This window comes from Cheilinus undulatus, linkage group 14, assembly GCF_018320785.1.
Source record: "Cheilinus undulatus linkage group 14, ASM1832078v1, whole genome shotgun sequence".
NCBI classification, from domain to species: Eukaryota; Metazoa; Chordata; class Actinopteri; order Labriformes; family Labridae; genus Cheilinus; species Cheilinus undulatus.
In genome coordinates, this window is record NC_054878.1 from 47613508 (window position 1) to 47626624 (window position 13117).

A 13117-nucleotide genomic window follows, 5' to 3' on the forward strand; every position below is an offset into this window, starting at 1 on the left:
TGGTTTTCAGCTCACCAGGATAAAAGTTAAATTTTTTCTTCTCTCTCTGCAGCAGAACCCGGCCCAAACCTCTCCTAAAGTTACCCACGTCTCCCTGGTCACCAAGGTTGCTCCAGTGGCCACCGTTACCCCGGTCACCATGCAGACACGCACACGTATGGCCACCCGGCAGCACACCAGCACCTACGAAGAAGAGGATGAGGAGGACATGACGGACCTGCAGCCCACTTTCTCTGGACCAATAATCAAGTGAGGATTCCCTCTGTCACCTGGGATTATACTATCAAACTGATAATCTCAGATTATCTTCCTGTTGTTTGTCTCCAGATTGATGGTTCTTTATAATCTCATATTAACTTCCTGTTGTTTTCCTACCAGGTTAATGCTGATTAGTAATCTCAGATTATCTTCCTGTTGTTTGTCTCCAGATTGATGGTGATTTATAATCTCAGCTTATCTTCCTGTTGTTTGTCTCCAGATTGATGGTGATTTATAATCTCAGATTATCTTCCTGTTGTTTGTCTCCAGATTGATGGTGATTTATAATCTCAGATTATCTTCCTGTTGTTTGTCTCCAGATTGATGGTGATTTATAATCTCAGATTATCTTCCTGTTGTTTGTCTCCAGATTGATGGTGTACCCTCCTCCTCCAGCCAAAGGAGGGATTTCTGTCACCAACGAAGACCTCCACTGCCTTAACGATGGAGAATTCCTCAACGACGTTATCATAGACTTTTATTTAAAGTAAGGATTAGCCTCATCTAACAGTTTTACACGGTTTATTCTGCATTTTCATCCTGATGTGATACATTTCTTTGTCTCTGTTTTAGATATTTAGTTTTAGAGAAATTAAAAAAAGAAGATGCACAAAGAATCCACGTCTTCAGCTCCTTCTTCTACAAGAGGCTGAATCAGAGAGAGCGGAGGAACGGACCGGACACCACCAACCTGCCGTGAGTGTCCGACAGAGCATCTTCAACATCAGATTATTTTTACCTATGCTAAGGTCATAGGTCACCAGTAGAGGGTTTTTTTTAAGCCACACTGTTTATGATTTTAATTTCACACCTGACCTGACCAGTAATTTATGGTTTGTTTGATGATATTGTTGATTTATTTTTAGTATCGTATTGAGGTTTGAAATAGTGATACCATGACAGCACTGAGGACTCAAATACCAGCAGCTCAGTGAACCAGCTGGCAGTATGCCTGGGTGTAACGGTATGTCCGACTTAACGTTCTACCCTGTGCACCAGCTGGACTTAGACTCTGCTTGAGTCAAGCCTAGGATGGAGCAGGTGTATGTTTAAACTCCCCCCCTGAGCACAGTCACATCATGCACCTTTGCATTGTACAGTGTGAGATATTTCTTTTAAATGCTTCAACCTTACAATCTTTCTCTCCAGGATCCAGAAAAGGAAGCACAACAGGGTAAAGACGTGGACTCGGCATGTGGATCTGTTCCAGAAGGACTTCATTTTTGTCCCCATTAATGAGTCGTAAGTCCTCACTTTGACCTATCACACAAACTAACTCCTAAAATTTCTCCGCTAAACTGGTCTAATGTCTTTGTCCTGTCAGAGCTCACTGGTACCTTGCCGTCATCTGCTTCCCTGGTCTGACGGGCCCGGTATATGAGGAGAACCCACTCTACCACGGTCCGACTCCACCCGCCTCCTCCTCCTCAGCCTCAGACCCCCCCTCAGAGGAGAATATCCCGGACCACTGTCGGCCTCTGTCACCAGACGCTTCCTCTGACGACCCGTTACCCAGCATCTCCCAGGACTCAACAGAAGGTCAGATCGATGGTGACCCGCCTAAAGAGAACTCAGCCGTCACAGGGAGACAAGAGCCTTCAAACACTCCCACAGCGGCACGCAACGGACAGACGGACCCAGAACAACAATACACGAGTGAGTTAACGTCTACTGAACTGTGCCACAAGGAGGTAAAACTGGAACATTTCAGAGTTTCACAGCTGTAGCTCGGTTTATTTGCTCTGATTCTGATGATGAAATGAGTCGGTGTTGTGCCAAAGCTCACACTAGCGACAGGCTGTGAAGCTAGTCAGTCCAAGCTAGTGTTAGCTAGAGCTAGCTTAGGTGCTAATCAGCTGGTTAGCACACCTGCTAAATGAGCTGTGGGTTGAATTAGAGTTGAATCCTAACTGTATGATGATGAGCTCTGACCTATTTGCTCTCTCTATCTCAGTCACATTAGCAATAACATTTCTATTTGACGAGCATCTAATCATCAAAATGTAATCTTAATAAAAGCTTCGAGTTGCCGAAGGATTTTGAAAAAAATGCGCGGTAAAAAAGATGTGCGGACGCTGAATTTCAAATCAGTCATAATTAAACGTATGACATGCACACGGGGAAGAGAAAGAAAGAGAAAGCACCAGAATGAGGCTTGAATCATGAAGCGTGTCTCTCTTCTATAAAACTGTCGGGTTAATCAGTGAAGTCTGTAAAATCCCCTGAAGTCTTCAGACACAAACTGCAGAGCGAGTGGCGCAGGCTGCGCATAATCTCAGAGATCAGCATGTTTCTTTTTTTTTCATGCCTTTAGTGGATAGAGGAGGACAGTGGATAGTCTTGGAAACGGGAAAGAGAGTGGGGAGAGACATGCAGCAAAAGGCCACAGGTGAGATTTGAACCCAATCTGTCCGCGTAGTGTGCGCGCCTTAAACCAGTGGATCATCTGTGTGCCCGAGATCAGCATATTTGCACCCGTTAAAGCAGGGTTGTCAAACTCCATCACAGCAGGGGCTGGATTCTGGATTCAAGACTAACCTGAGGGCCTAACAGGGTCACCTTTTTAACCAGAAACTGTCAACCTCATTTCACCTGTAATAAAAAAATCTTAGCGCTGATGATAAATGATTTTGACATTTAAGAAGTTAAAAAGATCAGTTTAAAGGCTCACAACCTGAGAAAAGTAAATTTATTAGTTCAAAAAGGTCAAAACATGAAATTGAAATATAATGTTTCATAAAGGCAAATATATTAGAAAGAAAGTCGAAATCATGAGTTTACAAGGTCAAAATATGAAATAAAATGTGTAATCATGAAATTAAAAGTCAAAATATGAAAAGTAGAATTATGAATCTTAAAGCTCTAAATATTATATGAGAAGTCAAAATTATGAGTTGAAATGTTCTAAGTATGAAATTAAAAAGTCAAAATCCTAAGTTTGAATCCTAATTGTGAGATGCTAAATGGAAAATAGGAAATTAAAACACAACTAATTTCTTTTCCAACATCCCTGACTTCTTATCTAAATAATTTTACTCCTTACTTTTTAAGATTTTGTGACTTAACAAGGATATCTTAAACCATCAAGCATAAGTTCACATTTTTATACTTGAAGAAATCTGCAGACCTCATACTGATGGGCCAGTTAGAACAGAAATATCTGATCAAATTGTGGGCCGGGTTTGGCCTTTAGTTTGACACCTGGCTTTTCACTTTCCGTAGAAAACTTTGTTTTTCTTTATTTAAACCTTTTAAATGATAAAACATCGTTACAATGTTGGCATAGTGTTGTATCTGCCATTTTTGTACAGCCAGTGGATGCATAACAAACACAGCAGGACGAGTGCCTGAACATGAATGCATCATCTTCTCTCTCTACCTGCAGAGCATTTTCTGTTACGTGATAATAACAGTGAAAACAAATACATTATGCCACATAAATAACCGTTATACGGGCGTATATGGATACATGACTGATTTAAGCGACGTGTCGATGCAGATAATTAGCCTCGAGGAATTTTTTGAATCAAGTCACTCGAATTATTTGAGGAATCGTTTCAGCCCTACTGCGAACAAATCGCTCCAGAGTTTGATGTAATCGAGCTGAGACCACGTCTTCTTACCAGTCCCAGCTCACTTATTCCATTCCAGAGTTTAGTTTTTGTGTTCACATCTCTCCATTCAAACCAGTTTAAAGAAGGAACACCCTTAGTTTCATCTCCAGTGATCCAGGTGTGGAAGCACCCTTAGACGGCTGAGTGTCTGCAGCAGTGAGAACCACTGTTGTTGTTAAGCCCTTAAATCTGACACTAGCTGTCTGCTTTGCTTTTTAACCTTGTTTATTTAACCTTCAAACAAGAACGTCCTGATTAAACCACCTCTGTGCTGTGGAGACTCTTCTCTAGACCAGTGGTTTCCAACCTTGGGGTCGGTAGACATTAAGAGAGGGTCTCAAGAGTTGCCACTTTACACCAGTTTTGCCAAATTTTAACCAGTTTTCATCATTTTTCCCACAAATTTTAACACATTTTTGCCATTTAACACTTATTTTTCCCATTTTAATCCATTTCCACCACTTTTTTCTGCCTGTTTTTGCCACTTCTAAAACACTTCTTGCCACATACACCAAACGATGCCTCTGTTGACCCATAATTGCCACTATTAACCCCATTTTACCACTTTTTATGCCCAATTTTCCCATTTTAACCATATTTCACTATCTGATATGCCCATTTTTACCAGTTTGACCAATTTCTGCATATTTGTTTTCTCACTTAGCACTATTTTGCCAGTTTATATCAATTTTTCATCCCACTTCACAAATTTCCACTCATTTTTGCCAATTTTAAGCCATTTCAGCCACTTTTAAATTCCCTTTTACAACTATTTATGCCCATTTTTGCCTTTTTTTGGTTATTTTTTGCCACTTCTAACCCATTTCTGCTATTGTTAAGGTCGAACTTCACCACCTTTTGCACCATTTTTTTGTGATTATTAACCCCTTGTTCAATTTTTAACCTGTTTTAATTCTTTCTTTTTTTTTTTCAAGAGGGCTAAATGATTTAAAAAGAGATTTGTTTCATTGATAAGACTGGTTATTTTTTCAGGTTAAATATAAAACAAGGATGTCACTGCTTAGTTTTACAATAGACCATGATTTTGCTGACCTCCATGGGCCCCTGGTTTGGCTGGGCCCCAGAAAGCTCTCCCCTTCATCCCTCCTTATGGACGGCCTTGTCTCCTTGTCTCGGCCTTCTCTCGACCTCAAAATTCACACATGATGCTTTTCAGATTTTTGTCTCTTAAAGAAGACAGAAAAGGTTTGAACATGGTCCATCATAAATAACATTGTAAATGTGTTTTTTTTGTGTGTTTTTAGGTGAGTTACATAGAATCAGTGTTAACTACGGTTCAGGGAAAGGAGATGACGACACGTACACCTTCTCTGATGACCAGAGCTCCTGCCATGTACGCCATCCTCTCTACTTCCTCAATTCAGCATCTTTTATTTGGTCTCTCCATAAACTGGAATGTCAGTGAAGGATTCAGTGAAAATGCAGAGCATGAGTAAACCGTATTATGTTTGTGATTCCAGGATGAGTGCAGTGAGGACGGAGCTCTGGCTGAAGACACTCTCGACTACGCTTCGACTCTGGCCTCAAAACAAAACCTCTGCAAACAGTAAGTCTCCGTACTTCTGCCTCTTCACCAGCAGGTGGTGCTGCTGTCCAGCTCCTGAGTGATTGACATTCCTGTGATTTCTCCTGCAGGCCTTGTATCCTCATCATGGACTCCCTGCGAGGTCCGACGCGGTCGACCGTGGTCAAAACTCTCAGAGAGTGAGTGTTCCTCCAAACATGGCACAGGTTTTAAACATTCGACTACCCATAATTCTGAGGAGGAAAAGCCTTACATTGTCTCAGAATTATCATCATTGTGATCCTGATATTTGTCTTTAGTCACCCCTGATATAACACAACAATAACCTGCACAAAAAGAAGCAGACACCCAGAACAAAACGTCAAAATTAAAGCCCTCCTCTGAGAGAGATCACAATCTATGTTTAGTTTCATTCAAACACACGGCTTAAATGTGTCTAAGTGTCTCTGAGACTGAGTATGTGTTTATTTTAGGTACCCCAAATACCCCAAAACTCTTTCAAAAATCCCCTAATGTTTAAGTGAATCTTTACTATAAAACCTAAACATTCCAATAAAATTTCTCAAAAAATCCCGTAGGATTTCCTGAACATTTTTGAAAAATTCCCTCAAATTTCTAAGCAGATTCCCCCTAAAATTGCTCATCATTTCCCTCCAAAAAATAAAAATGCAAATCCATTAAATTTCCATGAAAACTCTTGAGAACTTCAAAGGATCCCCTGCCCCAATTACCTCCAAAAGTATAGAAAAATCCTATCCAAATTCCCCAAATCTTGAAATAAAAGTAGCAAATTTCCAAAAAAATGCCGTCAAAAACAAATTCAAGCAAATTTCCCCCAGAACTTCCACTGAAACTCACCAAAACAAACATCTCTCAAATTTCATTAGAATATTTTAAACATTCCCAAGTACATTCCTGCAAAAATTCCCTTAAATTTCCAGAAATTTTCATGGTGAATTCTAGTGAATTCTTTTTGAATACAATGCCAGTACAGTCTGTTTTGGTGTAATGGTGAGGTGGCTGAATACTTTTGTCCATATAGTGTATTTTGTCTTTGTGGATCTGAGACTATGTGTTTGTTTTAGGTACCTGGAGGTGGAGTGGGAGGTGCGTAAAGGGACTCAGAGGAGTTTTGGGAAGGATGTGATGAAGGGCTCGAGCCCACGCGTGCCTCAGCAGGATAACTTCAGCGACTGTGGCGTTTATATCCTGCAGTACGTGGAGAGCTTCTTCGAGGTGAGAAAAGGAGATTCATTCAGACTTTCCCGTCCTTTACACCGCGTTCCACATTATTATGCAAACGACGTCTTTCTCTGATTTTCTAAATATCAATGCAAATGACAGTCATAATATTTTTCAAGTCATCAACAGTTAGAGTACAATTCAAATGTTTTTGAACAGACTATTGTCAGAGGATTCAAATAACATAGACAAAAGAAAAGAAGAAGAATTTTATGGCCAAGAATTATAATTTTATGGCAACAATTTAATATTTTGTGGCCACAATTTAGTATTTCATAGCCATGAATTAGTATTTCTTGCACACGTCATATTTGCTATATTGTGGCCACAATTTCTTTTCCTTTTTTTCTTTTTTTTTTTTTTGACCATGCCACGTCTGGGGCTCTGCAGTTTTAGGACAGTGCTGTAAAAGCGCCCCAAACTTTAATTTTAAAGCCTTTTTGTCTTTTTTTTCCAGAATCCGATCGTGAGTTTCAGCCTCCCTGTGAATCTGTCTGAGTGGTTTCCTCAGCAGAGGATGAAGACGAAGCGTGAGGAGATCAAGGATCTGATCCTGAGGATTAAAGAGCAACAAGAACCGGACAAAAAGGAGTCGGATCAGGACGAGGCTCCTTGTGGTTCATCCGAAGAGCCCGACATCCAAGAGACTTCTGGGTCCACAGACCGGCCTTCCAACCTTCCCATCAGCCCCTGAAACCACCGCCCTCTTCCTCATCCTCCCTTGTGGGGTCCAGTAAGAGGACAGAGCCTGATTGTATGCTGCTGGTTTTCCTTTACCGTGTCTGGAACGGTCCTTAACTCCCTCCATACCCACAGACGTTCAACTCCTTTAAGATTTGTAAGAAATAAACGTGTAAATATGCTGGAGTTTTCCCGCTGCCTTTGTAATTTTCAGTCATTAAGTGGCCCGTTAACTTATGTTTTCATAGATGTTCTTCTCTCCAGGAGGATCCGTGCAGAAGATACTGTGGCGCTCTTGCATCCTTATTTTTGATGCTTTCTAGTTGTGTAGAGGAAAACAAAGACTTTAAAGAGACTGCTTAGAGGAAGTTGCTGTCCTTTGTAAGTTATCGATCCACATGTGAGGAACAATAAAAAAAAAAGACTGTTCTCAGAGAGCTGACTTCCAGTTCTCGAGTCACATACGTAGTTCAGTGCTTTCTGTGTCTCTTCATGTGGAGTGGGTGAATTCAGCATTAAAAGAAACCACAGATGCAAGAGCACTTCCTTTGCCTTAGCTTTTATTTGTGCTGTCGGAAAGTCTTGTTTTATTTGGAAATGTTTAGAATTTATTTCCCTCATTTGTAGGTCCAGAGATGCTCTGACAAAGGACTCCAGATGTTTATTTCAAAGTGCTTATTGTGCATATTTATTAATGTAAAGAAATAAAAATTGGTCAAACCTGGACTATCTACAGGAGGGAAATGCCTCATGTCAGTGAGGAGAGATCATTTTACATTTTTGCACTAATATTTGTCCACACCGTGTTTCAATCAGACCCACAGGTATATAAAGTCTCACCCGTCCATGCCGTCTCAAACATCTGAGTTCCTAAACGGGTCGTCCTGAAGAGCTCAGAGACTTCCAGCGTGGTGCTGTGATGATTTGTGAAGTCTGCAAATCTCCTGAAGGTCCCGTTTCCACAGGTCGGTTTTAGCAGGGGTCCTGAGACTGAGAGGGGGTCTCCAGATACCTTAAAAAATGAGAATATTTTTCAAATGACACTGTTGCTACTTTACACCAATTTTTCCAAATTTTAAATTGTTTTCATCACTTTCTCCCACCATTTTTGACACTTTTATCTTTTTTTTGGCATTTCTACCCCATTTCTGCTAGTTTTAAAATCCAATTTCAGCACCTTTCCAACTATTTTTTGCCATTATTAACCTATTTTAGCTACTTTTAACATGTTTTAATTCTGTTTTTAACAAAAGGATGTACATTTTTAAGAGGGCTTCTTACTACACAAATGAATTAAAATGTGTTTCTTTGATAAGAGTGGTTATTATTCAGGTTAAATCTAAAACACCACAGCTTAACTTTACAATGGACCATGATTTTGCTGGCCCCCAGTTTGGGCCCCAGAATTCTTATCTCTCAGACGGTTCGTTATGACGAGCTGCTCTCCGCTTTCAGACGGGTGTTGAGTGACGACTTCTCCAAACAGAGACTCACGCGGCGTTGAGTTACTGAACGCTAAAAGATTCATGACTCCTGAACTGTTGTTTTGTCATTCCACTTAAAGAGCTCAATCAGTGAATCTCTATCAAATTAAATATTAAACTGCTTATTAATAGCTGCTCTGAGTGTTTATAGAGGAGGAGGCAGAGTGGAGGATGATGGGAATGTCAGGTTTACAGGGAAGAGAAGAAATTCTGATCAGGAGAAAAGTCAGAACACTGAAGTTAAGGATTTCTATCTGTGCTAAAAGAACTGGTGAATGGGCCAAAGGTCAAAAAGAGAGTCTGAGAGTTTAGGTGCCTGCAACCACGAGCGTCCAGAACTGGCATATTTAAAGGATGGTTGCTGCTCTAAATATTTCTCTAAATATTAGAAAACTCCTCTAAAAAAGCATCAATAACCCAGAACAGATGACCTTCTGTTAAATCCTCATTTATCTCTCAGTGCTTGGTCTGACCTCCTTCTTCATGACTTCCTGCTGCGGCGTGGTCCTGCTGCAGGGTTCTGAAGCCCAGGTCGCTGTGATAGCAGCCTTCAGCTGGTCTGGGCTGTTGAGTCTCTCGTCTTCCAGAGATCCTCTATGGGGTTCTGGTCAGACCAGTTGGCTGGCCCATCAAACCCAGTAATACAAAGGTCAGTAAACCAGTTTCTGGTGGTTCTGGTTTCACTGTGGGATGGTGTAAAGGAGATCAGGATCTCCATAAAGCTTCTCAGCAGATGGGAGTAGAGTTGTAGTACTCAAGACCGGTCTCGATCTCAAGACCACATTTTGAAGGTCTTGGTCTTGTCTTGGACTCGAGCATTTTGACTCGGTCTTGTCTCGGTCTCAGGATGTTCTAACTTTTTGATTTTTCTGTTTTGGGTGTTGAGATTATTTATGAATGCTACTTTTGACCAAAAGAACAACTTTTTCTGCCCATTTCTTTTCGTACCTTTAACACATTTTGCTGCTTTTTGGGCATTTTTGCTGCTGCTGTTTGCTGGTTTTGACCCATTTTGCAGATGTTTGGCTTTTTTCCCATTACTTTTAAGCCCATTTTACTGCCTTTTTGCAGCTTTGAACCAATTTGTGCCCCTATTGTTATTGTTTGGCCACTTTTTGCCTTAATTGGCTGTTGTTTGACCTTTTTTGCAGTTTTTTTCTCATCACATTTGACCCCTTTTTACCACCTTTTTGCAATCACTTTTGACACTTTTTTTTTTTTTTACCTCTTCATTACAACTCTTTTGTCATTTGGAAACCCGCTGTTTGGACACTGTTGTTGTTGGCACACACATTTCCTCCCCCCCTTTTTTTTAACTTTATTTGGCCACCTGTTGCCCAAATTTGCCATATTTTAAAAAATGATTTTTAGGCCATTTTTAACCCATTTTTAGCCATCTTTTGCCCACTTTTGCAATTGTTTGGACACTTTTTTCCCCATTTTTGCAACATTTTTAAAATCACCTTGGACACTTTTTTTTTTTTTTTTTAACCACTTTGTTGCAACTTTTTTGTCACTGTGAAACCACTGTTTGGACACTTTTTGCCACATTTAAAACCCGCTTTAACCCATTTTTAGCCACCTTTTACCCATGTTTGGCCACGTTAACCTATCTGTTGTGATAGTTCTTCTGTTCTTGTCTAAAGTCGTCTCTGCTTCTTCTGCTTTATTTCCGGATGTTTCTGCACATTATGACCCAGCTATGAAGCTGACATTACTTTCCTCATCTTTCAGTTCAGTGTCTCCATCAACACGGTTAACATTACTTATAAGAAGCAAATTCTGTTTTAATGGGATTACATTTTTAAGAAAGCTTTATCTTAAAGCACAAATAAATAAAACATGTATTTGTTGCTTTGATAAGAGTGTTGATTATTCAGGTTACATATACGGGTTAAAACAGCTGAACTTTTAAGGTATTTCTCTATGAATTAACAGACAGTCTGAATGCCCTGGACCCCCTCAGCGTCCTCCTGGGGTCTTTGGACACGTTTGTCTGCAGAGGACGGAGCAGCAGCAGACAGATTAGCACCATTGTTGTTGTCTTTGACATCATCCCTGTTAATCCCACCTTCATTAAAGTATTACAGCTTAGTGTGGCACCGACAACAGAGACGACAGAGGCATTTAGAGAAGGAAAAACTTGATTTAAATCAAAGGTATACAAAACACAAAGAGTGAAGAAGGCCAGTTTGCCAACGAAGGTGACTCACAAAGGGAAATATTTCACATCTAAGGGTAAAAACATGATTGCTACTTATAGAGGATATATTTGGTTAGACCACTGATTTTCTCCTCGGTCCATCAGGTTGAAAAGTTCAGATTTTTTTGTACAATATTTTCAAGACAACATTCCCACTACACAAAGGTTCTGTCATTTATAAAATAAAACTAGAATGGCCGTCTGAGGTGGCAGACCCACGCCTAAGCAGCGCCACCGAGGAACTCACGCTCCCATTGATAACTATGGTGTTCAAAATTTCAAAGTCCGAGAAAAACCAAACGGGTGTGCAGATAATCACCAAAACCTAATCAATTCTTCCCTGTCTCTATCCCAATATTCCCTGAAAGTTTGGTGAAGATCCGACTTTCCGTTCTCAAGTTATCTTGTACACATACAAAAAAAAAAGAAAAAGAAAGATACAGAGCCCTTTACATAACCCCTGCCGATTTCATCGGCGTGGGTAAAAAAAAATAAAAAAGAATAGAATAAGAAAAAATTTAAAAAGATTAAAAAAGAATAAAATGAGATAAAACAGAACAAAATAAAATTGAATAAAATCAAATAAAATAAAGCAGGACAAAATAAAATAGAATAGAATAAGATAAAATAAAAAAACATAGAATAAAATAAAATCAAATAGAATAGAATAAAATAAAATCAAATAGAATAAGATAAAATAAAAATAAAATATAATCAAATCAAATCAAATAGAATAGAATAACATAAAATAAAAAATTGAATAAAATAAAAAATAGAATAAAATAAAATAAAGCAGAACAAAATAAAATAGAATAAAATAAAATAAAAATGAAATAGAATCAAATCAAATAGAATAGAATAACAAAAAAATAGAATAGAATAAAATAAAGCAGGACAAAATAAAATAGAATAACAAAAATAAAAAAAGAATAAAATGTGTTAAAAAATAGAATACAATTTAATAAAACTGTACAAAATAAAATAGAAAAGAATAAAATTAAAACAGAATAGAGTAAGATAAAATTAAAAAACAGAATAAAATACAATAAAGCAGAACAAACTGAAATAGAATAAGATAAAATAAAAAAATAGAATAGAATAAAATAAAACAGAACAAAATAAAAGAATACAATATAAAAAAACAAAATTAATTAATTAAATTAAAAAAAAACAAATGGTTAAAATGTACCTCAGTTGCTATCTAACCACTGTTCAGTGTGGTTTCTCTAAATATATGGCTCTAAATGTCACATTTTTAGGACTTTCTTTAGTTGAATTTTCAAGTTTATATATTGAAATGATCCAGCTTTCTAAAAACATTTCAAGTATTTCCCATAAATTTACAGCCTTTGAAAAAAAATGTTTCATATATATATATATATATATTTTATTTAAACTGATCCAAATGTGTATTTATAAGGGCGAAACTTTAAAACGCCACCAGTGTGAGGAGTATGGATGTCGTTCAGGCCACTGATCCTTTCTTTTTTTTTTGAGATCCAACTTTTGTTTTTTCCAATCATGGGATTAAAGTCAGACTTCTGCCTTTCTTCCACAGTCTTATAAAAAAGTTGATTAAAAAAACAAAACCGTTTTTTAGTGGCATTGTTCATTCAGTAATCAATAACCGATGCACCCGCCCCCTGTCTCCCCTATCTCTACCTTCCTCCATCCCTGCCGCCCCTTTAAAAATCCTCCTGCACGTGAGCCTCGAACTGCCGGGGCTCGCGTGGTCCCACCTTGGATGCTCCGCTGTGCATCAGAGCGTGAGTTATCCAAACCACCACCTCCTGATAAGAACAGCGCCCCCTGCAGACAGACTCAGTCAGACGGGGAGTATTTATCCAGCCTGTGACGTCACGGGGCAGTTTCCCAGGATTGCTGCGGGAGTCGGAGGCTGCAGGGCGGGGAGAGTTCGGCCCAGGCTGCCGGAGAGGACACCTATCATCAACGGACACCCGGCTTGTGCGGGACGTGCGCTTGATTCCTGGGATTTTGTAAAATAAAGAAAACAACACAATAATCTGTAAAGAAGTTGCTGGAATTCACGCACGAGCAAGGTAAGCTTCACCGACAGCCGTGTGCTTTC

General features: G+C 39.2%; 2 protein-coding genes across 5 annotated transcripts in view; both read left to right on the forward strand.

Annotated features, from left to right (window-relative positions):
- Nucleotides 1–8149, forward strand: part of senp6a (SUMO specific peptidase 6a) — a 40483-nt gene extending 32334 nt beyond the window's left edge. For 2 of the 4 annotated variants that reach the window (XM_041805663.1, XM_041805665.1), the window contains 10 exons: nucleotides 53–249; nucleotides 629–745; nucleotides 832–954; nucleotides 1408–1500; nucleotides 1583–1914; nucleotides 5138–5226; nucleotides 5354–5439; nucleotides 5529–5597; nucleotides 6504–6654; nucleotides 7118–8148. In XM_041805663.1, the coding sequence (XP_041661597.1) occupies nucleotides 53–249; nucleotides 629–745; nucleotides 832–954; nucleotides 1408–1500; nucleotides 1583–1914; nucleotides 5138–5226; nucleotides 5354–5439; nucleotides 5529–5597; nucleotides 6504–6654; nucleotides 7118–7354 (1494 nt within the window). In that variant the 3' untranslated portion in view covers nucleotides 7355–8148. Of the gene's footprint in view, nucleotides 1–52; nucleotides 250–628; nucleotides 746–831; nucleotides 955–1407; nucleotides 1501–1582; nucleotides 1915–5137; nucleotides 5227–5353; nucleotides 5440–5528; nucleotides 5598–6503; nucleotides 6655–7117 lie in introns of all 4 variants that reach the window. The other 2 variants (XR_005992862.1, XM_041805664.1) reach the window with 2 other exon arrangements.
- A 4769-nt stretch (nucleotides 8150–12918) lies between these two features.
- Nucleotides 12919–13117, forward strand: part of myo6a (myosin VIa) — a 232260-nt gene continuing 232061 nt past the window's right edge. Inside the window, exon 1 of the mRNA XM_041805103.1 lies at nucleotides 12919–13088. The gene's annotated coding sequence lies outside the window, so the exon portion shown is untranslated. The remainder of the gene's footprint in view (nucleotides 13089–13117) is intronic.